This window comes from Carcharodon carcharias, chromosome 2 (assembly GCF_017639515.1).
Source record: "Carcharodon carcharias isolate sCarCar2 chromosome 2, sCarCar2.pri, whole genome shotgun sequence".
Classification (NCBI taxonomy): Eukaryota; Metazoa; Chordata; class Chondrichthyes; order Lamniformes; family Lamnidae; genus Carcharodon; species Carcharodon carcharias.
In genome coordinates, this window is record NC_054468.1 from 186,502,243 (window position 1) to 186,530,062 (window position 27,820).

The window sequence follows — 27,820 nt, forward strand, 5'->3', positions numbered from 1 at the left end:
CTTGACAGGGCGGATGTGGAGAAGGTGTTTCCTCTTGTGGGAGAATCTAGAAATAGGTGTCACTGTTTAAAAATAAGGGGTCACTCATTTAAGACAGATGAGGAGAAATTTTTTATGAGGGTTGAGAGTCTTTGGAACTCTGCTTCCATTGCCTTTTGAGGAAGAGAGTCTTAGAATATTTTTAAGGCAGGGCTAGGTAGATTCTTGATTAACAAAGGGATGAAGGGTTATTGGGGATAGGCAGGAGTTTGGGGTTGAGGTTACATTCAGATCAGCCATGATCTTATTGAATGGTAGAGCAGGCTTGAGGGATCGAGTGGTGCACTACTCCTAATTTGTATGTTCGTACGATTAATGTATGGTTCAATTCCAGTTCTGCGTAGAGAATACAAGAAGAATGGAACCTTTGCCATGTATGGTCTTAAGGAAAATACAATTAAAATTCTTTTAAAAGAAAAAGAACTACTAGGTTAAGATAAATAAATGTTAAGATTGGCCAAATTTTATTAGTCCTCTGGAGATGAGCTGGGAGGAAGGAGGGCCTGTAAAATGTAGTGGAAGGGAGGGATGCCTGACATATTCCTGTCACCATGAAATATTCCAATTGGGAATGGCAGCAGCGCAGTTGTCTGCCAACTGGAAGCGGGTGGCCAATTAATTTAATTAAGTGGTCAATTTACTTTAAGCCCCACTGGTACTTTACTAGCATTGACAGGGATTCTCGCTGCGTGGGAACACTGCCAGGCAGTGACTCTGATACCCCCACTAAATGCATCACTCTTCCAAATGCTGGGGCTTGCTTTGCCTGGCACTGGAACATTTTTAAAAATCTCTCAAGCCTTTGAGGACACATTAACATGAAGGTGCCCTCTCCTTCTCTGTGCAGCCTGAGCTGCAGCCATCTTTATCATGACATTGCTGAGACTGGAGAGTTTCCGGCTTCCTGATTGGACCTCAGCTTTGAGAGGCAAGCTGCCATCCTTAATTGGACAGCAGCCCTGTTTGCAGACTCTTAATTGGCTGGCGCCGGTATATTTGGCCTGGGGGTGTCCTGCTGTCCACCTGCATGAGCTTGGAACCCACCTTTGGTCCCGGTGATGGGAATGTCCTCAACTCTCAAAATTCCAGCCTCTATAACACAATAGCTATAAATGGTCCTGTAAACATAATGTAGATGGAATATTTCTCAAACTTCAAAGGCCATTACTTAAGATGAATTCAGAATCAATTCTAATTTCCTTGCTAGCCTATTAAGGAGTCTGCAGACAAACTATCCCATCAAAATGTTAAACATTCCACTCAAATCGGCACTTCTGATCAGTGACACAGAACAGTACTCTGTATCTGAAGAATTACCCAAGGCTAGTTCAAAATCAAATCTCTTGTTCATTATTTTAGGCTTTTAAGTGAGTTTCCTCTTATTACTCTGCCTGCTGAAGACATTAAATGAAATCTCTATGACAAGTGCCTTAGGTACTGACTTTAACGGCAGTCAGAGTTGGTAATTAAAATATAAGCAGTGATGGAATTGCTTTTATTTATAATGAACAGTTCAGCTGGCAACTGATTTAGTTTGTCATGCCAATCACTGCAATTTTAAATTCATGAAGCAATGTTAAGACTACAAGCTCATTTTTAAAAGTAATGCAGATGATCCCAGAGCAGAAGAGTTACAAACTATCAGGGAAGACAGAACTGGCTGGGGTTCTGTTCTTTAGAAAATAGAAGGCTGAGGGGCAACCCAATGGATGTCTTTAAAATTGTGGCAGGATCTTGTTGGATAAACATGGAGAAAATGTTCCACTCCTGGGGAAAACCAACACTAGGGGTCCTATGTATGATAGTCATGAATTAATCGAATGAGAAGTTTAGGAGAAACCTCTTTACTCATAAAGAGTGTGGAACTTACAACCACATGGAATAGGTGAGATGAATATCATAGAAGTATTTAAGGGAAGCTAGATGAAACGCATGTGGGAGAAGGGTATTAGAAGTTATGATTTAAAAGGCTAAATGAAGTAAGGTGGGAGAAGGCTTGTGAGAACTGTAAATATTGGCATACAACAGGTGGGCTAAAAGGCCTGCTTCAATGCTGTAAATGCTATGTAATTCTACGTAGCCTAATGGAATTTAACAAATTATTGAAATTACATGCAATTACATGCAGGCGCTTGAATTTCTTGGGAATCTGTATAAACGTTGCACATACAATTTTTAATTTTTAAAACTTTTATTTTCATTTAAGTAACATATTTGAAATGTCTCTGCATTAGGCGTTTTAAAAGTATACTTAAACTAGTTTTGATGAGAACAGACAGGAAAAGCACCAAATAAATACACCAAGATGCATAAGAATTATGCACAGAAATGCTTTTTTTGCATACATCATAAATAGAATCATTGGAAACTTAAGTTCTTTTCCTCAACAATTTCACCTAATCTTCCTCCTTCAATGACACTATGGCACACAATGATAGCCTACACCTTTCTCTTCATGTCACAACTTATTCCTCTTTTCCTAACCTCTTTGCTGCGCAATACCCATTCTTTCTTGTCCAACATCCTGTATGCAACAGTACTATTGAAATAGATACAGGTGATGTTGGTTGAAATGTACAGCAAATCATTCAGCATTCAAAAATGAGGGGGGAAAAAGCTCTTTTCAGATGTAACTTTGCAACAGAACTGAAAAGATTTTGACCCAAAATCCCAATCTTTTGCTTTTCCCACCATTTTCTTTTTATCTCATCAATTGTATATTCTCATCTAGCGAATATTTTGAAAGGAGATCAGAGTTCTCTTTCTGAAGACTATTTCCATGACAATCTACTACACAGTATGAGAAAATGTTTGCTGGTTTTCTGTACCTTGTGACCTCTTGCTGTAGTTTTGAGACACTGGGTACGTAGAACATCACTCCAAAGAAAAGGAGAGGCTCATTAGCAAATTTGTCCAGTTGTTTTTTCAGAGCTTTTTCTAGCTCTACCCATCGTCCCTGTTGAGTCTTACTGAGGAACCAAAGTCCAAAATAATGTGTCTGGAGAAAGAAACAAAACTGAGTTATTTGACAGGCAAGTACATTCTGATATTCCTACAGCTCCAAGTATCAATAAACAGGAAATTAGGTGCCTCACAACATACGTTTTATTCCTGATCCTGTTTCGTGAGAAAATGACTTTGTATTAACACTGTAATTTGAATTAAATATGCAAGAACACAAGATGAATTTTTTTTTTACTGGAAAATGATTCTTTGGAACATTAAAGGGATTTTGTTAAGAGTAGATTGTATTCAAGGTTCCCTTTACTCTCCAAGAAACAATGATTTCCAATGCATGGCTAATAAGGGATTCATTCTTCATGCCTTGCTATTCAAACATCGGCAATTCTAAAAACATAAGCTGATTTCCTTCAGAAGTGTATAACTTTTCAGTTATCTCATGTTATTGAACTGTTGAGCAGAATTTCAAAGAAAATATAAATACAATTTTGTGGTATTCCTGTAACATCCTACTGCATTTTCATATACTTCTTAAACGTTTCCACATTGTGCCAAATCTTGATATGGATTTGGCTGAGAGGTGGATTAATTATTCAGCGTGACCTGGAGAACTAGTGCAACTTTAATAAATTATTACAGGAGCAGCTTCCTCTCTCCAAGTTATCCTGACACTGTCAAAATGACGGAGTCACGTTCAACAATACTACTTCAGCTTTTAAAAAAAAAGTTTTCAAATTGCACTGGTGAAAGAACAATTGCACACCAAGATATATTAATCAAAAGTTTTCATTCTTTTTGCACAGGAAAGAAAAACGAGTGATCGCATTTCAATTTACTGTAAGTACATGCAGCCTCAATTTGCAGTTCCGGTTCTAGAGACCAGTGACTTGCAGGGATAAGACACAAACTAGAAGCTAAGGCAGAGATACAGTAGAATGCAAAATAGCAGTAATCTTAAAAAACAAAGCCTGCTTATTTTGATATAGATTTCAATATAAAGGCCATTGAAATGGCCAAAATAAAGCCAGAGTAACAAAATAAACAACAAATTGATGAATAAACTCATGACACAAAAGCTACTACTTTAAAAATGAGCAATGAAATCAGTTTTGAAATCATAATCCAAGAAACAGGCTCCCATGAATCATCTTAACTATCCTTTTCAGTAATAAAAACTTTCAGCTAGCAGAAATCCTGATTTAACTGTCCAAAATTAACAAATCAACATCATTATCTACTTGTGGTTTTTTTTCCAATAGAGCAAATCTAACAATTTGCAATCATATAACACCACTAACATAGAAAAAAATGTGATTCACAGGGGTGTGATCGGGCAAAGTTATACACCGAGTGAAAGGAGGAGATATTCGGACTCTAAATGTTAACTGTGCTCCTCTCCATGGATGCTGCCGGACCTGCTGAGTTTTTCCAGGTGTTTTTGTTTTTGTTGTAGACTTTTTCAGGTTGGCTTATATCTTGGTGGGCTTCAATTCTACAGTTTATCAATATTTTGATGGTTGTCTCATTACAAGACTATGTCAAGGACACAGGGCTATCCCCAGTCTCTCTGCTGTTAAAGAAGGGGCTGTCATCACTTAACATCTTTAATTGCACTACAGTATCTCCTAGTTATGTTTTTTTGTTGTTTTCTACAGGAATGAGCTATGCATGAATACAGGCACATGGAACTACTTTCATATTAGGAGTTAGTGTTACCACTTCCTGACAATGTCAAGTCAAATGTAAACAACTCAATCACAGAAGTAAAACTTCTGAAGCTAAACACTGGTGGTGCAGAAACATAAATGAAGTAAAAATTAATATTAAAAAAAAGTATTTAAAAAAAAAATCTACATACACTTGCAGTCTACATGACTTGACTTCCTGTTGCCACTTTTCTGTGACAACCTTTTCCTATTATAAATTCCTAAATCCACATTAACACGGATCTTCATACTGTTGGCAAACTTTCCCCACTGTTGAGTCCCTGCATCTTGTCTTCACTCCAGTGACCAAGTGGTGGCACTGTAGGGGCTGTGTTCTGTATTTGGCTGCTAAATCTGTAGCTCCACTACTGCTCTTCCGTATTTGTCTCTGCTCTGCCAAAATCGGTCCACTTGAAACAAAGCGGTTTTTTTAATGTAAAAAAAAACCCAGCTTTTCCTGATAACAGGAAGAGACACAGTATGAGCAAATGTTACCAAGAGTAAGAGAGAAATAAAAAGGAGAAAGACCAGACCAGCACAAATCCAATCTTTTATCTTAATTATTCTTGTTTTATTTTGAGGTAAAGAGTGCCTGGCAACTTTATTTTCAAAACAATCAGTCCACCTTTCTGCAGGAAATATGCAGGATGAACAGAGACAGGCAGAGTTCTTTCTAAATCCCATCTCCTCATCCCCATTGGGCCTCAATTATATTCCAGGACCAATCTAGAAATCGTTTCCATAAGAGGAAGGAAGGCAAAGTGGTCATTTGATAGGCAAATAGACAAAACAAAAGGCTTTCAAATAATTACTCTCACTTCATTTCCATCAGGATTATTCCTGGCAATCTACAGTATACACTTTTTTTTAAATGGGAAAATCCACTGAGCTCTACGGCGGCTGAAAAGTATGGGTGCATGAACCAAGCAACATGTTGGATTTTCCTTCGAGGACACAATATTTTTAAAAATTAAGCCAAAAAAACAACTGCTAAATAGTTTTAACATTTAGAAAATCTAGCTGTCAAGTCACTGTGCCTGCTTATTCTAGTGGGAAAGCCTCAAACTCCGATTAACTATATATAGTTTATTGTTCATTGGCAAGTTGGAAATAAGGCTTAAGATAGTAAGAACATATGAACATTGGAAATAGAAGCAGGAATGGACCTGCTCTGTCATTCAATATGATCATGGGCTGATCTTCAGCCTCAATTCCACTCTTCCCCCAACCCCCCCAGCTCTCCATATCCCATGGGCAGAATCTTCTGGTTGGCGTGCGGGGGCAGCCCCCACATGCCGACACATAAATTGATGCATGGTGACGTTGGGTGTGCGTCCTGATGTCACCGCACATCATTCCAATCTTCAGTTCAGTGGACGTGCACCGGAATTGGCTGCGCACCCGCCGAACTGTCAAAGGCCTGTTAAGGCCATTTATCAACTAATTGAACTGATTGTCTGGGCTGTCCGTCCAACATTTTAAAGGTTGGCGGGCAGGCAAAGAGCCCAAACGGCTTCTGCATTTCTCATGAAGCCTCATCCACGAGCGGGATATGGTTTCATGAAGGCTTTATAAATTAAATTAAAATTATTAAAATATATAAATATGTCCCAGCTTATGTGAGTGACACTGTCACATGAGGAGACATGTCTGAGTAATTTTTTTCTTTTTTGCAATGTTTTATTCTTAAAATGAATCTCTGAGGCAGCTCCTTGCCTCAGGGGGATTTCTGCGCTCTTTTGCTGAGCGCTTCTGCGTGCATATCATGCCGGGCGGGCCCACGCCCAGCCCGCCCGACAGGGAGAAAATCCTCTCCCATGATTTACGAGAGATCGAAAATCTGTCCATCTCAGCCTTAAATATATTCGACAACCGAGCTGTCACAACCCCACAACTCTGAGTGAAGTCATTTCTCCTCATCTCAGTCCCAAATTATCAGCCCCTTATCCTGCGATTATGTCCCTGTATTCTAGATTGACCTGCCAGGGGCAAAGAATCTCTCAATATTTACCCTGTCAAGCCCCTTCAGAATCTTGTATGTTTCACTTAGATCATCTTTCATTCTTCAAAACTCGAGAGAGTACAGACCCAAGTTCCTCAATCTCTCATCATAGGGCAACTGTCTCATCCCAGGGAATAACCTAATGAAACTTTGCTGTACCGACTTCAATGCAAATATATCCTTCCTTAACTATGGAGACCAAAACTGAGCACAGTACTCCAGATGTGGTCTCACCAAGGTCTTGTACAATTGTGGCATGTTTTCCTTATTCTCATACTCTCATCCCCTAATAAAGGCCAACATGTCATTTCCCCTCCTAATTGCTTGCTGTACCTGCATGCTAACTTTGTGTTCAATGTAATAGTATATCCACGTCACTCTGAACATGAACATTTAAAAGTTTCACACCTTTTAAACAATATTCTTGTTTCGAAAGTGAATAATCTCACACTTCCCAACATTTGCAACCTTGTTGCACATTCACTTAACCTGTGAGTAAACAAAGGTAAATAATTAGCAGCTAGAGGTTGCCCATTACAAGATAAAAGCAAAATACTGCAGATGCTGGAAATCTGAAACAAAAACAAAAATAGCTGGAAAAACTCAGCAGGTCTGACAGCATCCTTGCGGAGAGGAAGACAGTTAAAGTTTCGAGTCCGGATGCTGTCAGACCCATTACAAGAGTTTAAATTACATTTTTTTTTTAAAGATACCCCACCCTGGCTCAAAAGCAAAAATGCAGTGAATTATAGTCAGACAATAATTTACCAACTTTAGTTTAAGGCTTAAAAACAAAATAATACCGATCAGTGCTGAGGCCTTAGCTACTTACAATCTGTATTAATGACTTAGACGAGAGACCAAGAATATATCAAGGTTTGCTGACAATACAAAGCTAGGTGGGATGTAAGTTGTGAGGACACAAAGAAGTTGCAAAGAAATATAGGCAGAGTTCCATTAGTTCCTCACCTCTTATTCGTCCCTTGTTTACCCTCTTATTCTGGTATGTAATTTGTAATGGTGAACTACAATTTGTTGATTCTAAAACTTATTTAAGAAGTTTGTTGTAATCTTAGAATTTCTAACTGTGATTAAAATAAAAAACTCTTGTTGAACCAGGTTCTGAACCTAAAATGCTAACTTTTCTATTCCCTCCACAAATGCTGTCTGACCTCCTTTGTATTTTGAGCACTTGAACGTTTTTGTTTCAGATCTTTACCATCCACACTATTTTGCTTTTTAACCTTTAACTGGAGCTGGTAAATTATAGCCTGACTATAATTCACTGCATATTTGCTTTGTCCCAGGGTGAGAAGGGTGGAGTATCTCAAAGGAATGCAATTTAAACTCTTGTAATGGACACCTCTAACTGCAAATTGTTTACTATTACACTTTTTTTCTTGGGAAGAGGAACTGGGAACAAAACACTTTGCTAACTTAACCTTTTCTAGTAGGGAAACAGTACCTGTCAAATAGATTAAATAAAAAAAATTCCAGCCCTGCTCCTCCAGTAAGAGATGAACAATGGTGAAAATTTAAAGAAACATTGAATTAGGACTTTTGAGCACTCCTATTATGCTAGGCTCTGCTCCACCTTTTAGGAAACCGCCAAGTTAGAGATAGGCCAGTTTGGTGTTGTAACTTCCTGTCCTACACCACCCCCTCCCTGATTTACCCAGCTTTCCTCACTGGTCCAAAAAACCAGCCCTGTTTCTTTGCTGACAACATTCCTCTTTCAGCTGCCAGTTCTTCCCACCCATTTCCTGTTGCCACCTCCTCAGGCCTCTGGTAGAAAAATTATCATTGCTCTTTAATCAGCCTTCCCAGCCATGCTCAGAAATGCTTCCTCAAAAACTATTGACCCTATTTCTTCCCGACTTCTTGCCCAATGAAAATCAGGCTAGATAGTTGGAAATAATGATGATAAAATGTCAGTTTTATAGTCAGTTGTCTCACGCAAACAACTAGAAAACATACAATTAGCTCATAAGTGAGTCACTAGAAATCTGGTGAATTCATTTTATGGGGCATTGCAAATCCACCATACTTCAAGGCATTGGAAATTACTTTTGTCAAAATCCACTATTAGGCTTACTAAATCCACTACTGGAACATATTTAAGACGCAAATTAAGGCTATCAGCTCTCTGGCAAAGCCAGTAACTAGCATACAACTTTTTCCTCACTGCCAGTAGTTTACCTGCACTTATGGAAGAATGGTTAAAAGCATCAGTTTTATAGGTCATATAATAATCAGCTCCTTTTCCCACCAGTCAAATACGAGTAATCAGTGCCGGACCGACTGGTGGAAGTTTTGATGCAGCATGAGTGTACTTTTTCATTAGGCAGTTAAGTACAGGCAAAAGGTTGGCTGTGTGGGAAAAAATGTTGGTTTTTCCAGAATGTATTTACCTTAAGATACAAATGGCATCAGTAAGCCCATCTTGACTTCGTTTTCCTGATTCCAAGTAAAGCTAGGACACTGTCTCAGAGCCTTGATTGTGAACAAAATATTGCTCAATTCAAAATGTTCCCTTCTGTGATTTATTGAACAATTCATTAAAGTATTTCTTACTCATTCTCCAAAAATTCTTAATTTAATCTTACTCCATTATCTAAGTGCAGCAACAGGTAGCACAGTTATGCCCTCACTATTTATTTTAATAGGATGCAAATTATGAGCCTGAGATTTTGCCTCAGTTGAAAATAATAAATGTCATTCTACTTAAAAAGGTAAAGCATTTTATGTTATGCTGGGCCAATTTTTAGCTGTGTGTGGATAATAAAGCCCACCTGTGTATTGTTAAGTGCATTCTTGGGGTACAGAGGCTAGTGCTTGAGCTTCATTTTAATGTGCAAATTGGGTATTTCAGCTATGACCCCCCCCCCCCAATCTGTTAGATTAATGGAAGTCCACATCTTCACATTTTTTTTCTCACTCCTGATCTTTTTTTTTCTTACTTCTGCTGTTTGATTTTGTCCTTCTCCTGTTCTATATTTTCTTAACCTAATTCTTGATAATTGCATTCCCCATTCTCTAATGTTGCTGCCAGAGTTTCAAGTTTTCAAGCAAAGTTCTAATGTTTCTGTTTAGCTCCTGGGTTCAGTATTTCCATTTTTAAACTACAGCTGATATTCATTTTTCACCCTAGTGTTTGTTTATTAGAGTCAATCCAGTTACTACTTCCCCAAACTTATTGCTTCAAGTATCGGGATTTTAAAAAAATGGCAGAGTTTCTGTTTCCAGTATCTGGATTTTTTTTTCTAAATGGCATGGAATTTCTTTTTCCAAATATTACCTCTTTCAACACTGAATTACTTAGATGCGTCATGCTACTTGTGTGACGTTTAAATGGGGAGAAATTTCCTCCAATTAATTGTGGAGAAAACCAAAGCTTCAACCCCTATTTCCCAACCTGACTCCACCCCTCACCCTGGCCACTGTTTGAGCTGAACCAAACTGTTTGCAAGCTTGGCACCCTACATGACCTTGAGCCGAGTTTGACCCTATATCCTCTCTAACACTGTGACTACCTACTTCCACCTCCATCTCTGCCCCTTCCCTCAGCTCACCTACTTCTGAAACCCTCACCCATTCCCTTGCCACATCCAGACTCTATTTTTCCTATGCTCTGCTCATTGGATTCCCATCTTCTATAAATATGAGCTCATATAAAACTGCTAACTTTCTTCATGTCCCAATCACTAAGCACAGCTGTTCCCCAGTAACGCTTCAATGTTAACATTCTCATTCTTGCATTCAATTGCCACTATAGCCCTCCCCCTCCTCATCACTGTAGCCTCCTCCATCCTACACCTTCTGAGATCTGTGTTCCTTCAGGTCTGGCTCCTTGTGTATGTCACTCTACTATTGGCTGCTGTGCTTTCAGCTGCCTAGGCCCTGCGCTCTGGAATTCTCCCCCCAAACTTATGGACCTCATTTCCTCCTTTAAATCACTTCTTAAAACCTCCCTCTTTAACTAATCTTTTGGTCACCTGTCCTAATATCTGCTAATACTACTGTGAAGCACCATGAGACTTTTTATTACACTAAAGGTGCTTTTTAAATGCAAATTGCTGTTTCAATTTTAATTCAGTTTCAAGTGTTTTACTTCCTACCTGTCAAACATTTTTTTTTTCCCCCACTGCTGGGACTAGTATCCTTCTGGGAGTGGGAAACTGAGGTCGCGGCTGTATCCAGGTCCTACCCCCACCCTGAGGGGAAACATTCATTCAGTGGAACTTTCACAGGGGTGCCCCCTTAATTGGCAGAGAGACAGGTTCTCCTTCCAATTAAGGATGGTGGGCAGGCTGTCAAAGCTGGAGGGCTAATCCAGAGGAGCAAAAGGCTATAATGTTAAGTAGGTAACCAAGAGGGTGCTTCAAAATGGAGGCAACCTCACTCCAACATTTGAAAAATTATGATCGAAGAATAAATGCAGCAGCCAGGCAAGCATTGTGGGAGTGTGGGTGGTGGGTGTTGGAAGAGGGGAAGTTCCTCCAAGTGCCTCTAGGCTTGCCTGGAGCTCTGACCCCATCACTGCCCTGCCGCCTGGTGCCTGGCTCCAGCACCTAGAATTGGCCTCAACTGGTGCAGGAGGATGGCTAGAAAATTCTTGTCTACTTCCTTTCATTGGCCTCAATTAGGCTCTTACTGAGTCAGATTGGCTACCTGCCACATGAGGGACAAGTTGCCCTGCTGTCCCAATCCTGCCTCGGCAAAAGTGGCCTCGAGATGGGATGGAGCCAGGAAACCAGCAAGCCAGTCGGAGGAGTTCAGTTTCGGCTCTGGCGGTGAACAAAATTCCAGCTCTTGCTGTTTGAATTTTAGGACTCCCCTTTAGCGATTTAAAATATCCTTCTGCTCGGTTTCATCCTACTCCTGCCCTTTAAAAAGAAAAAAAAAGACTTGCATTTATGTAGCACTTTACGCAATGACAGGACATCCCAAAGCGCTTTACAGGTCAGGTTAAGGTCTCATCTGAAAGATGAGGCTTCCAACAGAGCAACACTCCCTCAGTACTGCACTGATTTTTGTGCTCAAGTCCTGGGGTAGAATTTAATGTAGATAATAGGAGTTTCGCCCACCAGCTGGAGATGTGGCGAGAGCCCCACATCATCTCTTTACATGAAGGCCTGCTGCATAAAGTGCTGATCAGGCATTATGTTGGGCAGCGGTGGACCTTCTCCAGAATCAAGGTTACTGGGAGTTGAAGTCTGACCAACCAAGAGCTGCTGGCCAGAGGTTGGCAGTTCTTCATTGCTTGGCAGTGCTACAAGTGAGTTAGTGACCGCTGTAGGTATTGCACCCATCTGAGGCCCAGGATTCCCGAGGGATCCAAGCCAATTTTGAGTGATGGGAGGGGGATTGAGAGGTGGAGACTCGCAGGGATAGGGTGGGGCCCTGGCAGCAAGGGCATGATGGTGACTCTGAACAGGCCTCCTTCCCGATGCCAGGTCCTTTGATCGGGCATGAAGTGCCTTTGAAAGAGGGCCTCGCCCCGCCCTCCACAAGCAACTCCAACAGGCTTTGCTTCTCGGGCTTCTCACATGGCGAGTCCCCTGCCACCTGCAGATTTAAGGATCTCAACTGGCGGCAGGGTAGGAAAACCGTCCACAAACCTCCCTGCCCCAGACTTAATTGGGGTAGAGGTGGAAGGTGGTAGGGTACCCACCCACCACCCTCCTGCTGGATTAAATTCCCCCCGCCACCAAACTTGCCAAGGAGGGGGGCATCAAATTCCACCTCAGAGTGAAATGAATCCATAACCTTCTGATTCAGATGCAAGACTGCTACCAACTGAGCCACAGCTGACACATGACATGGTATCAAACCTTCCCAGATTCCCACCCAATTGTTTATAACTATATATGATTTTTAAACTTTTCTCACTACCTATTTGCCCACCATTCTCATCGTAACAGTCAAAGCTTCACCTTTCACACTTACAGCTCATCCCAGTATCAACTTTGCACAGAACGCACCAGCAAAGTTCTCTGCAGCCCTTTTCCTGCTAAAACTTTACTACACTTCTGATCAATGACCTTGTACCCCCAATTGCCATAACCTCCTTCCTCTGCTCATTAGCATCATCTTCTCCAGAGTTCAATTGTTTCTTCCCTTAAAGTTTCCTACCTCCCCATTACACTTACATTATTTCCCAACTTACCCTTGCTATGTGCATTTCTCTCGCACAATGAAAACAGAGAAACTAATACTCACAAAAGTAACATTCTAATAGTTATATTCCACCACTTATTTACAAAATACTTTCGAGCTTTTATTTAATTCTTTTGAAAAAATGTCTTTACTTACACAAATACATCTATAAATACATCTTGCTGTAGAATTTATATATGCCATATTTATTTTTAACTTCCTTTCTCTTAAAGCTCTACCATACAATTTTTATCTTTCAGGACTTCAGTTCTGATAAAGAGTATACACTGTGAAACCTCATTATGTATCTTTTGTATTTTCAGTTTCTCATTTTCCTTCTTCATAATCTTTTTCCAGCTATAATCCTGCTTTTAAAAAGATCAGTGTACTAGAAATTCTCAGTGTAGTGGAAGAATGTTTAATCAATGGTATATTTCCATTCTTTATCCCCAAAATGGACCATTTTACATTTATCTACCTTGAATTGTATTTGCTATATAACTGCCTACTCCTCTGCCAGGTCTTCACGCAATCTTGCACATCCTTCCGCAGTTTGCCATTTTCAGCAAATTGGACCTTCAGCAAATGTTGATACTATTCTTTCTATGCCCATATGAAAATCATTCATGTACGAGCTAATTTCCTGCAACAATACTGACAGACCAAGGTCTGCAGCCTGTCTGGAAGATTTAAACTCAAGATACAGCAATGTTTTCAACTTAACTTGCATAAAGCCAATGCTCAGGTGTCCTATACAGAGAAGTGCCTCAAATGAGCATCGTGCTGCAGTCAATTAAAGGAAACTGCTTGTAAATCCCTGGATCCTGCCCTTGGGCAGAGGCCAGGCTATCAGGATCACTTTGATGTGTGACATTTGAAGTGTGACGGATGCAGGCTACATGCAAAACATAAGGTATGGAGGGCAGGATATGGTCCAACGCAGATCCCTCAGGCATATCACTACCTACCAATTGAAGAAACAAACATTTAATCCTACTCTCCATACTTTAACAATCCACCTACACCATCCACCACTTCATCTTTGATACTGTAGGTCTTATACCATAGAAAAAGGAAGAATTGCAATTATGTAGCCCTTTTCATGACCGCCAGACATCTCAAAGTGTTTTGCAGCCTACCTTTTTGAAGTTTGGTCACATGGCAGCCAATTTGCACTCAGCAAACTCCCACAAACAGCAAGGTGATAATGGATAGTGATGTTAATTGAGGAATAAAGATTGGTTGGGACACCATGGAAAACTCCACTGCTCCTCTTCAAAATAGTTCATGGGATCTTTTATATTCACTTAAGCAGGCAGAAAGGCCTCAGTTTAACGTCTCATCTGAAAGACGGCACCTCTAACAGTGCAGTGCTCCCTCTGTACTCCACTGAAATGTCAGTCTTGATTAGCAATTGTTTACATCGCACTTATCAAACATCTTTGAAGGTCCAAATTTCTCATTTCCAAAACATTTGCTTTACCTATACCCTTACTGATGCATGCTCCAGCTAGCTCTGTTCACCAAACATGTGTTTTCCATATGAAGGTTGGAATTTGACATCTGTGAATCATTAGCTGGGATATTAATTGAATAATAGCTTACTGAGTAAATGTCTCAATTGGCCAGGTGCTGCATCACAGACTTGGAAGGCTTCGAATTCAATTCTATTTCTCTGCTGAGTTGGTTGGGGCAATGATTATAATGTTGCAATTGGCCAGAACATTCCGAGGCTGTGTAAAGGGAAAACAAATAAACAGCCAGTGTTTCTCTGCTGGGAAATTTGCTTGTGTAAAATATTGGACAAAAACAAGATTAGGCTTAAGTGATGCTACTGTCCCCTATAACACTCATCATCAACGCCATTGGTTCTTCTTTATTCACAAGATTCACCAGACCAAGCTAAGATAGGTAAGATATTACCTTAATTCTGTTTATTTTAAAACTCATCAACATTATCATCTGAGACTGTCACCGTTCCCATATCTTTTTCTCTCCATTGTGACTGTGATGAAGCCCTTTTTTCTCTATTGTTCTCCCTTTTCTATTCATGTTACTCTGTATACTTTTGTGTTTGCTCTTCTCTCCTCACTACTCTGCCTTTTGAAACTCTTCTCACTTCTCTCCGTTACTCCCCTTCCTTCTCGGTCTCTGCTTATGAAAACATTCTTCCCACTGCACACTACACTCTAATACCAGTTAAAATGGCTTTGTAGTCTGAACTGCAGCTTACCCTTTTTGAAACTCCTGGTCTAAGATAACAAAGAATTATCACTTGAGCGAGGTACCAGGATGAGAAAGCGTAGGAAAATCCAAACAAGAAAATTAGTTTAAAAAGTGAATCAGGAGGTGCTTTTAGCTATATTTTAAATATAAAAGATGGTAATTCATAAGGCGTCAATCCACATATAGAACAGTTGTGTAACAACTATATTTTGAAATTGCTGAGACACTGTGCCAGCACTGTAGAGGATGTCACATAGACACCATCACTATAGTAACAATTTAAGCAGCTGTAAACACCCAGAAACTTTGTGCTATCCTTCCTTCCCCAAAGTTCTTTCAGGAATACATGTTCAAATGAAATAGACCACGTTTGAACTGACCAATTTACTTCAAAGCAGAGGTTTCAACCATAAAAGAAAGAAGTTTGTGGCATTGGTTTAAAGAGCAATTTGAAATTATATTTTTATTACAGTGACAGGTTGTCCAATACATTAACATTGAGGTCAACTTCAGACAGAAATGTGGTGATAATAGGTTGTCGACATGGAAAGAACCTGTGCAATCTCTGCCCATGATCCAGCAAAGCTTTCAAATGATTAATTAGTATCATTTCAGACAAGTTGCTTACATTTTCTCAAGAGAAGCTGAATTAGTTGCATGTTACGACTTGTATCTGTTGCACAGCATTGCATGGAGTGTGAAGGTACAGCAAACATACACTTTAAGCATGTTGGAAGCAGGGTTAGGTAAGTAATTAGCCATAGTTCACAAAAGGACCATGGAGACACAATTGGTTATATATTGGCTCACCAGTCTGCAAGTGTCAGGCAAGGCAAGGAGGCAGGCATGGGGATTGAGCCAGTGCCATTGGTGTCACTAATCACATGCTAGCCATCTAAGCTAACTGACTTCACAGGCAATTTATGATATTACCCAATGCTTCTCTCTATATAGTAAATATATAGTATGGGTCCAGGCAAAAATTTAACCCTTCAAATAAACTTCTGGGGGTGCTCAGGATTTGAAGAAAAGCCTGCTCCTGGATTTTGATGCTGAAAAGTAGATCGGCAATCTTAAGGTCGCTGCCAGTTAATTCACTGACAGACTGATGGAACATGAAGGCAGAAGAGACAAGAGGAGACAAGAGAAAAATGCTGAAACTGTTACCAATGTGGCTTTAACACCTATGGCATAAAAAATTCAAAGCTTACTTTCCTTTAAAGATGTCATCACAACTCTGTCACCAAATGAAATGGTGACATGCAGAGACCTACTTTCAACAGACAAGTTGCCTTTTTTAAAACCGCACCAACAATAATCTGTCAATGAGCATAAAATGCCTATTCCTACGTTTCCTTTTCCTTTTAAGTAAATGTTTTGACTTTAACAATTGAAAAAATATTACTGAAAACATAGCAAGTTATTGATTCACTTTAGCAGATAATAAATAAAGTATAAGTACACAACTATAGTTTGGGGAGTGAGGGAAATGTAGGAAATATTACAGGTCTAGGGCTAGCACCAAGAGAAAAAGTAATTATAAAGTTCACTAATGCTTGTCACAGGTGCAAGAGATACATGTTTCACAATTTACTGAGGGCTGCAATTACAACATATGGGGCTGTAATTTTCCTCTCTACTGGCCAACCCCTTAAAAAAAGGGGTTTTAAATGGCTTCCCCACTAAAACAAAAATAAAACACTCTTTAATAATAATGAGATTAGAAAATTTGCAATGATCAAAGATGTAATAATAAAGCTCTGGGCACATACAATGGAACATCTAATTTCATTTATTGCTCAAACTTTCTTCCCAACTAAACAACCTGTTATGATTCCCTAAAAAAGGCATAATGAAGTGACACATGCCAGCCCACACCAAGACCTAGGTATGCAGGCTTGCGATATCAAGAGGTAAGTAACATTCATACCACGAGTGCCAGGTAATGAATTTCATTTTTTTTGCCCTTGTAAGATGATATTCACTGGGAAGCATGACCACTAGAATTGTTTTCCCAGAAAGAATAAAAAGCTGTTTTACTTTTGGTGAAAATTACAGTACTGCATTGTGAATATTTGGAGCAGAATTTAAGAGCTACAATAGCATTTGGACTAATTCTATAACATTCTAAATTCTAAACAGCTAAACTGCAATTCTCAGCCAGCATTGTTAAAAATGGTTGGGAACCAACTGCTCAAAAAACTATTTTAATTACAGGATAAAATTAAAAATATTCTTTATTTTGGTGATTCTGGTGTTACAATCCTGTCCACTGTTGTAATGATCTATTCACTGCAGGAAGGAAGAAGCAAGTTACCTCTAATGTAGAGACAAATTAAAAGTGTACAAACTGACTATTCCTGGCCCTGGGCTTTTCTGTTATTTTGCCTTTCCCAGGAGGTTACATTCTGCAGGGAGGTTAGGAGGCATGTTGTCATCACACTCCAGACATCCTGTGCATGGGGCAGGCTTGGTGGACCAGCTGGTCTCTTCCTGCCCATCATTCTCATAGGTTTGCAGGAATAAGTTCATTATATTTCAAGCCTTCACCATAAGCATGGGCGTCAGGAAGTGAGGCAGTTTTCATAATCAATTCCAGTCTCCTGTGAGCCAAAACCAACTAAGTGGCCATGAGTAGGTTAACATGCCATGAACCAGCAGATAACTTCCATTTATAGTATGGTACACTGAGATTGAGTGGGATGCTCACCTGTCCTCACCAAAAAGCAACAAACACCACGTTGTTACACAATTGCATTCAGACTGAAATGAATTGTCATGGGGTTAAAACAACTGCAACAATTTTGTAAACTCCCTGCTGCATTGTCATATGCTAGTGACACGATTCCTATGTTGACTTCATGAAGTTAAACTTCACAAACTAAAGACAAGAAAAATATTTCAGTACTTATCCAAATCGGGAAGAATGAGCTGTCAACCAATCAGAACAATGAAGCTGCTTAGTGTGGTGAGAATATCTCGACAAGCAAATGTTTCTGCCTTGTCCAGATTTCTATTAATACTTTGACCAAACAAGATATAATTGAGTTCTGATGTAGATTAAAGCTTTTCTTATCTTAGCTAACATATATATCAAACAATCTGCAATTTGTCTCACATCACCAATTCTCAGTCAAGGGAAAGGAAGGGAACAAAAGTCAGATTTTTCTTAACTTTAGTTATTTAAAGACTGCATGGTACAAAATACTGAAATTTTACCTTTGACACAGGATAAAAACACATAAAAGACGGCCAATGTGGTGAGTAAATTGTTTCTTTTTTCAAAAAGGCACAGTAGAGCTCTATTATAAGGTCAGTCATAAGTTACATGGATGAAGGAAATTCCCTTTCATATTATCAATGCCCATGTTATGCTGACAAAATCACTGCAGTAATCTTTCCTTCAAGGGAATGCATGCTCCTTTTGATAAACATCACAGAAAATTCGTCAAACACCTAAGTAAGTAGAGGTCAAAGCTTTTAAGGCGGCAACTTGCCAAGTTACTTACACGATTGTTTTCAGTGCCTATTCTTGGCTTCACTCCCATTCCAATTTTAACTTTTATGTCAAAAATTACTTATTGTATCCACACTAATCTCTTCTCCAGAGAGAGCACTAATGTTTCTCATTGATCAAGAGACGTAATGAAGATAGAAGGGCGGGTCCCCTTCACTAAAGATGACCAAGTTGAGAATGGGAATCTTGACAATGCAAGTGCTTTTTAAACACAAATTATTTTCAATTATGTATAACTGCAAGTATTCTCTATTTGATACTATCATCGATTTTGGTTAACAATATTATCTTAGTCTCTCAGCAGATGCTTTAACACTAAACGGGGATAGGGCTGTTTTTAGCATTCCGAATATGTTCCAACATAAAAATCGGTGTGCTATACGAAAACATGTTGAATGAAAATCATTTTTCCATTTAAAAAAAGCAGATAATAAGGGCGGGTTACATTCCTAACCTTTAATTTTTTCATTGCAAACCTATTGGCTGCCTTCAAACCAAACAGCCGAAAAATCCTCTTTTTACTTACTACTAAAAACTTTCTTACTTCTTGCCACCCATTTGCTGCTCCTCTTGCTCCCTCCCACTTGCCGCTTCCTTCTCCCAGCTCTCTCCTATTCACTGCTTCCCTCTCCCAAACCCTTTGCTCCATCCTGCTCGCCAATTCCCACTCCCATCCCTCTCACTCATTGATTCTTCTCCCACCCCTTCCTACTCATCGTTTCCCTCTCCCCACCCCCACAGCTTGCCACTTCCCTTTCTCCTCTCCTGACCTCATTCTGCTTGCTGCTTCCTTCTCCCTCCTGCCATTTCCCTCTCCTGGCCTCTTCCCACTCGCCCCCACCCCAACACCTTGCCACTTCCTTCTCCCTCCCTGTCATTCCCTCCCACTCGCCACTTCCCACTCCTGACCACCCCCCCAAAAAAAACTGCTTTCCTCTTGCCGCCCCTCTCCCAAAGAGCAAGGGCTTGGGAGAGGGGCAGCAAATGAGGCAGCAAGAGGGGCGATGAGTGGGCGAGTGGAAAGCAGCAAGGGGATTGGGAGAGAGAAGCAGCAAGTGGGAATTTGCAAGGGGAAGAAGAGGGAAGCGGCGATGGGAGGGAGTCAGGAGCAAAGTAGCAAAGAGGTCAGCAGAGGTAGCGAATGAAGCAGCAGGAAATGTTTAAAAATACTGAGCATGCGCAGTAACTGCACTAATATGAAATTGTGGCTTTGCTGTTTGGTTAAATTCTCTAACTTATAAGCCATGCTAAAATGAAAGTTCTGTCGAAGGGTCATGAGGACTCGAAACGTCAACTCTTTTCTTCTCCGCCGATGCTGCCAGACCTGCTGAGTTTTTCCAGGTAATTCTGTTTTTGTTCTAAAATGAAAATGCATCATTAGAACACGCTTCAAATGGGGTATATCTAGATTCTGAGTTGCACTTTATGCACTGGCAAAAAATATACATGCTGACATGACAAACTCAAATTAAACAATTAATGGAAATATTACCATTAAATATGCTGTTAAAGCAAGGTTAAGCAAACTCTCATCCCACAGTGGCATTAAATTATGAAGGCTACAAGTAGCCAACAATAATCTGGCTGTAAGGAGAATTATGGCTGGATTTTCTGGCCCCAACACAGGCAGACATCATCCCTGGCGGACCAGAAAAATTTGGAGAGCCATTGACTTTTAACAGCTCTCCAAATTCCCTCCCCCAGCAACAATGCCCACTGGTGTCAGGGCCTGAAAATCCCACCCTATATGTGTGCTTTGTCTTTTCTCGGGAGGAACTTTTCAATCCATCAATCTCCACATATATCGACCCCAGCTAATAATACTACCTATAATCAGAACTGAGAGCTGCACTGACAATGACAATGGGGTCTAGTCTCATCTCTTTCTCTCCTGCCTGCAGCATCTTGTCCAAATGCTGCAAGATGCAATTAGATGAGGGAAATAACAGCTAAACAGAACGATTACTACATTCTAATATCACTGCAAAAAAGACAATTAATCTGAAACTGTTTAGCTTATTCAGCTAAATATTTAAAGGCCCATGGAAAGAATCAATGTTTGCCTCAATAAATAAGCAATTGGTGAAGAAAACTTTCACCAACTCCTTTGGGGAACACAGAGAAACTCAAGAATGTTTATAGGCTGAAAATAGTTCCTGACATGGATTAAATTACATGCTACTTAGGTTATCTCTTGGCAATCACTGTGAATGAATCACTTCAAGTTTATAGCTACATATCTTCCAATTCTAATCTTCCATAATCACACATCAACTGGATGGCCATCACTGTACATCATTAACAAAAGAGTATGAGTGAACCCAATTAAAACTAGCCCATCAAGTTCAAAGTCTACATTTTTATATTGACTAAAATACATGGTGGTAATCTCCAAGCATTAATCTCATCATACTGTTGAAATGATAGTCATAAGCAGCAAGATAGGTTTATGAACATCATGTGACTCTATTGATTGCCTAATAATTACTACTAGGTACCTCAGGTATTCTGGAAAAACTCAGCAGGTCTGGCAGCATCGGCGGAGAAGAAAAGAGTTGACGTTTCGAGTCCTCATGACCCTTCGACAGAACTTTCATTTTAGCATGGCTTTAGCATAGTTCTGTTGAAGGGTCATGAGGACTCGAAACGTCAACTCTTTTCTTCTCCGCCGATGCTGCCAGACCTGCTGAGTTTTTCCAGGTAATTCTGTTTTTGTTTTGGATTTCCAGCATCCGCAGTTTTTTTGTTTTTACCTCAGGTATTCTGTTGGGTTGCCAGGGTGGGAAGAGAGAAGACTGAAGTTGGATGTGGGAGTTTTAATGTCACTTTTCACCTATTAAACTGTCAACACGATCCAAATGGGATCATAAACAGTTCTCAATGAAAATACTGGAAACTCCCACCATTCTTAGGATTTACTATGCTATTTCTTTAAATATAGCAAACTCAAACTAATTATATCAGTGCAGTATACAGCAGACCAACTTGAATGTAATATTTTTCCCCTGTATGTTGTACAAAAAAAAAAATGCTACCCAAACCAAAGCAAATAGTATCAATGTCAGTTGGCTTGTAAACTTGGCACTAATAACTGTTGGCAGTGAAAGACTTCTGGAACTTATACTGAATTTAACTCTATGGATAAAGCCTATGAGCCAACACATTAAAGAGAAGGCCTGGCGATTAGCATTTGGAGTTTCTTAAAAGATACAGATAGAAATAAATCATACATTTCATGCAAAAAACACAAATGGCCATTGGACAAAAACAATTAACACTGATAAGAACATAAGAAATAGGACGTGATATGGGACTACAGTGCAACAACTGTGGTAGAGTTTAGCATACAATTACCAACCATATTGTTTTATCATGGATGGTAGAAAGCAAACAAGATGGACCATGGCCTGTTTAATCTAGCAATTCTTATCTTCCACCTCATAGTGAGGATGAGGCCTAGCGACTTAAGGTATTTAATATTAAAGACTGGAATTTCCTAAGTAATTTCCCCCCAGAGAATACAGCTGGGTGGGGAATATTCGGTTTAAATTAGCAATAAAACTGAGGCACAAGTGCATCACACACGTAATTGCATTTTACTCTAATTTTTCCTCCATGATTTGCAGCCATCTATGCCTGACCTCATCTCAGTTCAGTATAATAGTTTCACCCCCATGTTAAGAGCTGTACCTGTGAATTTCTTCCAACAGTGCTGGTTCAACAAAAATGTAGAATTAACTCCAGAATTTTAAACACAGCAAACAACAAAGTCATTTTTCTGGTATTACACAGTGAATTATTTTTAAGCCAATTTGTTTTTTAAATTAATTCTCACTGAGGCCTGCACTGTATTTTCTACTTCTTTGAATGCATTTTTGTGACTTCAGTATGAATCAAATATAAAAAATTATAAGCTTCCATGAAGGCCTGTGAGAGAATGATGGCTGGATGGTTTAAAACTTTCCTTATTTAAAGATGAAACATACAGTACGACTTCAAAGCTTTCCTCTGGCTTCAATTGTTTATGTTGAATATTACCTTCCAGTGTATGCTACTAGGATTGGCAGGAAATTTAAGAGTAAATTGACATTGATGAAATAGAAATGTAAGTGGCATAATTTCAGGTGTATTTTCCCCAATTACTCACCCACAGGAAATTCCATCCTAAAGAGTATCGGTCAGTTTGACTTTCTCTTTTTGCACTCTGCTACAAAGCTGGACAGAATACCATGCAGAGAAGAAAAAGCTTCAGACATACCATTCCTACATGAATCCTGATCACTGTTAGTTGATCACAGAATCATACCTGAAGCAACTCCAGCCTTGAACATCTAATCCTTCCAAGTGCAAATGCTGGAGGGAGTTTTGTGACTGAAGAGAGCAGCACACAACAGTGATGATGGAAATGGATGGAAGAGACAAAATACCATATCTATAAATAGCAAAGTAGCATGTTGGAAACAAGAACTATCCTTGGCACTCTGCATTGCAGTGTTTTTTTTTAGGTACCTTGACACTGGCTTTACAGAAATCAATGGGAATTATTCAGTAGCATCTTTGAATTCACTGGGCAGGACTTTACCACGGGTTTCAAGACCCTGCATTGGAACTAAATTGGGCTTGAGACCTCACTTGCCAGGATCCAGATCAAGGCAGCTATTTTCCTGAAGGCAGCCTATTAATCGGTCACTTCAGAACTCGTCATCTAATTAATGACAGCGGGCCAGCAGCTTTTGAGCCTGGGTAACCCCACCGAGAGAGGTGCGCACTGCTGAAGCAGCTGGAAGGACAAAGGGGCATTGCTGCCATCCCCCTCAGTTCAGAAAAGAAACCCTCTCTAGCAGGGGCGGTTGGGCCATGGGTGTGCCCTTTGGTGCCGGGGCAGTCGCAGGTACCAATGGCCCCTCTTCCAGCCACAGGAAGGCCGCCTCCATTGAGGTGGCAGCTGTTCCATGCAACAGGGGCCAATTGGCCACCGGGAAAATGCTGGCAAGCAATGAATATTCATCCCTAATTTGGACTTTGATTGCTTCAATTGGCTGCCTGCCTCCATTGAATGGGCAGCCACTCAGAATGTTGGCCCATGCCTGGGAAACCTGCCCAGCAGCAAGAATGCATCAGGGAGTTGTCCCCAAGTAGCTCCCTGCCGTTTTCTCAGAGCATGGACCTCGGTTACTGGGCTCCGGTCCTCATTGCCCCTGGGCATGGTTCCTAGTCCCCAGTCTCGCTGCCTGGCCTCCGCCTCCAGCCTCGCTGCTTCTTGACTTTGCTTACCAGTCCCTGTCCCCTGCTGCTGCTCTCCAGCCTTCCTTAATGGCCATTGGCCCTCACTGTTCGCTGGCCTCACTTACTGGCCCTAGTCCTCACTGCTCCATGTCGCTTCCTAGGTTCCCTACCTCACTATTCCCCCAGTGTCATTTACTGAGCTCTGGCCCCTGGCTCTTGCTGCTGCCTACCGCATCCTGACGTTTCTGGGCTCTTGGTGGTGATGGGTCATTGTGGGGGGGGGGGTGCAGAGAACAAGAGACAGCTTGGGAGGAGGGGCAGGGCGTCAGCATGGCCAGGGAATGGCAAGGGTGGGAGGGAAGGGGAAGATGGCATAAGACAGGGGAGGGGGAGAAGTCTGGGAGTTGTCAAGTGGACGATGGGGATGGAATGGCATGGGAAGAAGTGATGGGATTCAAAGAAGTACTGTTGCAATAAAGATACTAATTTCACCGTTTTTTTTTTAAACAGGTCATCACCAGTTAAAGATTAGACCAGACAGCAACTTCCAGTAATCACATAATCATACTTAAATGTAGAACTGTGGAAGTTGCTGTCCGAGCTGCCCTCCTTTGAGAAACTGTACAACACTGTTACCTTCTGTGACTCAGATGGTCGTGGATTCAACCCAAATTGGACTTCAACAGAAGATTAGGCGGACACTTTAGTATAAGATGGGGGTGGGGGGGGGGGGGGGGGGGGGGGGGGGGGGATGCTGCATTATCAGAAGTTTCATCTTTCAGACCATATATTAAACCAAGATCCTGCCTGCCTGCCCAGATGTATGTAAAACACCCCACAGCACAGTTCAAAGAAGAACAGGGAAATTTCCCTGTTTGCTGGCTACATTCATCCCTGAATTAACACCACTACAACTAAATCAACTGATCACTCATTCTTTTACTCTTTGTGGCACACACAAATTGGCTGCTATGCTTGCCTACAAAATAATGATACAATGTAGAAAGTAATTCAATATATGTCAAATGCTTTGAGATGTCCTAAGGCCATGCTAAGGCACTAAAACAGATGCAAGTTCTTTCTTTCTTTGCATTAAACATGCGATCCAAGTCCCACTGCTGAAAAGTTGTTTGATTTAATGTGCTAGGGTATCATTAGTAGGAGACAATTTAATTACAGAAGGTTTATTGTTACTTACCAGTTACATTTGTTTCCTTCCATCTTCTCCCGAAGCTACAGCATTCTACAGATCCTAGCAACCCCACCTTCCCAATGCCCCCGCCCCAACTGCTACTACACCCAACAGCTATTCTACATGTATAAAATTGAGTTGCTGGAGCCTGTTCCATCTCTGTGGGCGTCATAGCCAGGTCAACGCTGACATCCACATCTGCACTTTCCAGCATGTGCCAGTCACTAGTGATCATTTGGATTTTGATGGATTTTCCTTCTTTCCTCACTGCAACCAGGCAGCAGCCAGCTAACTCAGCACAACCAGAGATTAAATGTGGGCTTTTCACAATCAGGTTACTGCAGAATTCCCAGCCTCTGACCCGCTCTTGCAGCCACAGTATTTATATTGCTGGTCCAGTTCAGTTTCTGCTCAATTGTAACCCCCCAGGACATTGGATAGTGGGGGATTCCGTGATGCTAGAACCGTTGAATGTCATGAGGAGATGTTTAAATTCTCCCCTGGTAGAGATGGTAATTTGTGCCACTTAAGTGCCAGGCAATGTTACTTGCCAATTATATCAGTCCAAGCCTAAGTATTGTCCAGGTCTTGCTCCATATTGACATGGACTGCTTCAGTATTTGACAGTCACAAATGGTGCTGAACAATGTGTAATCAACGACAAACATTAGTACTTCTGACCTTATGATGGAAGGAACGATCTTATGATGAAGCAGTTGAAAATGGTTGGACCTAGGACACTACCCTGAGGAAATCCTGCAGTGATGTCTTGGAACTGAAGTGATTGATCTCCAACAACCACATCCATCTCCCTTTCTGCTAGGTATGACTCCAACCTGTGGAGAGTTTTCCCCTTCATTTCTATTGACTTCAGTTTTGCTAGGGCTCCTTGATGCCACTCAGCCAAATGCTGCCTTGATGTCAAGGGCAGTCACTCTCACCTCACCTCTGGTGTTCAGCTCTTTTGTCCACGTTTGGACCAAGACTGTTATAATGTCAGGAGCTGAGTGGCCCTGGTAGAACTCAAACTGAACATCAGTGAGCAAGTTATTTCTGAGTAAGTGCTGCTTGATAGCACTGTTGATGACACCTCCGTCACTTTACTGATGATTGAGAGTAGACAGATGGGGCGGTAATTGGCCAGGTTGGATTCGTCCTGCTTTTTGCGGACAGGACATACCTGTGCAATTTTCTACATTGCAGGGTAGATGCCAGCATTGTACCTTTACTGGAATGGCTTGGCTCAAGGTGCAGCAAGTTTTGCAGCACAAATCTTTGGTACTAATGCCGGAACATCTAGTGCCTTTAGCCATTTCTTGATATCACGTGGAGTGAAGTGAACTGGTTAAAGACTTGCTGGGGGCTTCAAGAGGAGGCCGAGATTAATCATCCACCCAGCATTTTGGCCGAAAATAGTTGCAAATTTTTCAGCCTGGTCTCTTGCACTGCTGTCCTGGGCTACCCCCATCATTGAGGATGGGGATATTTGTGAAGCCGCCTCCTCCTGTTAGTTGTTTAATTGTCCACCACCATTCATGATTGGAAGAGGCAGTATTGCAGAGCTTTGATCTAATCCACTGGTTGTAGGACTGCTTAGCTCTGTCTGTCGCATGCTGCTTTTGCTTTTTGGCACACAAGTAGTCCATGTTGTAGCTTCACCAGGTTGGCATTCCATTTTTAGGTATGCCTGCAGCTGCTCCTGGCATGCGCTCCTGCACTCTTCATTGAACCAGGATTGATCCCCTCGCTTATTGGTAATGGTAGAGTGGGGGATATGCCAGGCCATGAGGTTACATATCGTGGTTCAATACAATTCTGCTGCTGCTGATGGCCCACAGTACCTCATGGATACCCAGTTTTGAGCTGCCAGATCTGTACGAAATCTATCCAACACGGTGGTAGTGTCACACAACACAATGGAGGGCATCCTCAATATGAAGGTGGGACTACATCTCCATAATGTCTGTGCGGTAGTCACTCCTACCAATACCATCACGGACAGATGCATCTGACGCAGGTAGAATGGTGAGCGAAAGTAAGTTTTTCCCTTTTTTGGTTCCCTCATCACCTGCCACAGATCCAATATAGCAGCGACATCCTTTAGGGCTCGGCCAGTTCGGTCAGTAGTGGTGCTATTGAGCCATTCTTAGTGATGGACACTGAAGTCTCCTATCCAAAGTACATTCTGTGCCCTTGCTCCCCTCTGCTTCTTCCAATTGCTGTGCAACATGGAGGAGCACTGATTCATCAGCTGGTGGTTGGTGGGCAGGGGGCACTAGGTGGTAATAAGGAGGCTTCCTTGCCCATGTTCATGGGGTCCAGAGTCGATGTTGAAGACTCCAAGGGCAACTCCATTCCAACTATATACCACTGTGCAGCCACCTCTGGTGGGTCTGTCCTGTTGGTGGGACAGGACTTACCCAGGGATGGTGATGGTGATGTCTGGGCCATTATCTGTAAGATATGATTCCGTGAGTATAACTATGTCAGATTGTTGCTTGACTAGTCTATGAGTCAATTCTCCCACAACCCCCAAGATATTAGCAGAGAGGACTTTGTAGGGGTTGACATGATTGGGTTTGCCATTGTCGTTTCCAGTGCCTAGGTTGATGCCGGGTGGTCCGTTCAGTTTCATTCCTTTTAGATTTTGTAGTGGTTTGATACAACCAAGTGTCTTACTAGGTCATTTCCAAGGGCATTTATGAGTCAACCACATTGCTGTGGGTCTGGAGTCACGTGTAGGCTAGACCAGGTAAGATTGGCAGGTTTCCCTCCCTAAAGGACATTAATGA

The 27,820-nt window shown here is 41.1% G+C and overlaps 1 protein-coding gene across 1 annotated transcript in view; it reads right to left on the reverse strand.

The window, feature by feature from the left end:
- Positions 1-27,820, reverse strand: part of LOC121291504 (tyrosine-protein phosphatase non-receptor type 14-like) — a 277,947-nt gene that overhangs the window by 131,419 nt on the left and 118,708 nt on the right. Inside the window, exon 3 of the mRNA XM_041212793.1 lies at positions 2,868-3,037. Within this exon, the coding sequence (XP_041068727.1) occupies positions 2,868-3,037 (170 nt within the window). The remainder of the gene's footprint in view (positions 1-2,867; positions 3,038-27,820) is intronic.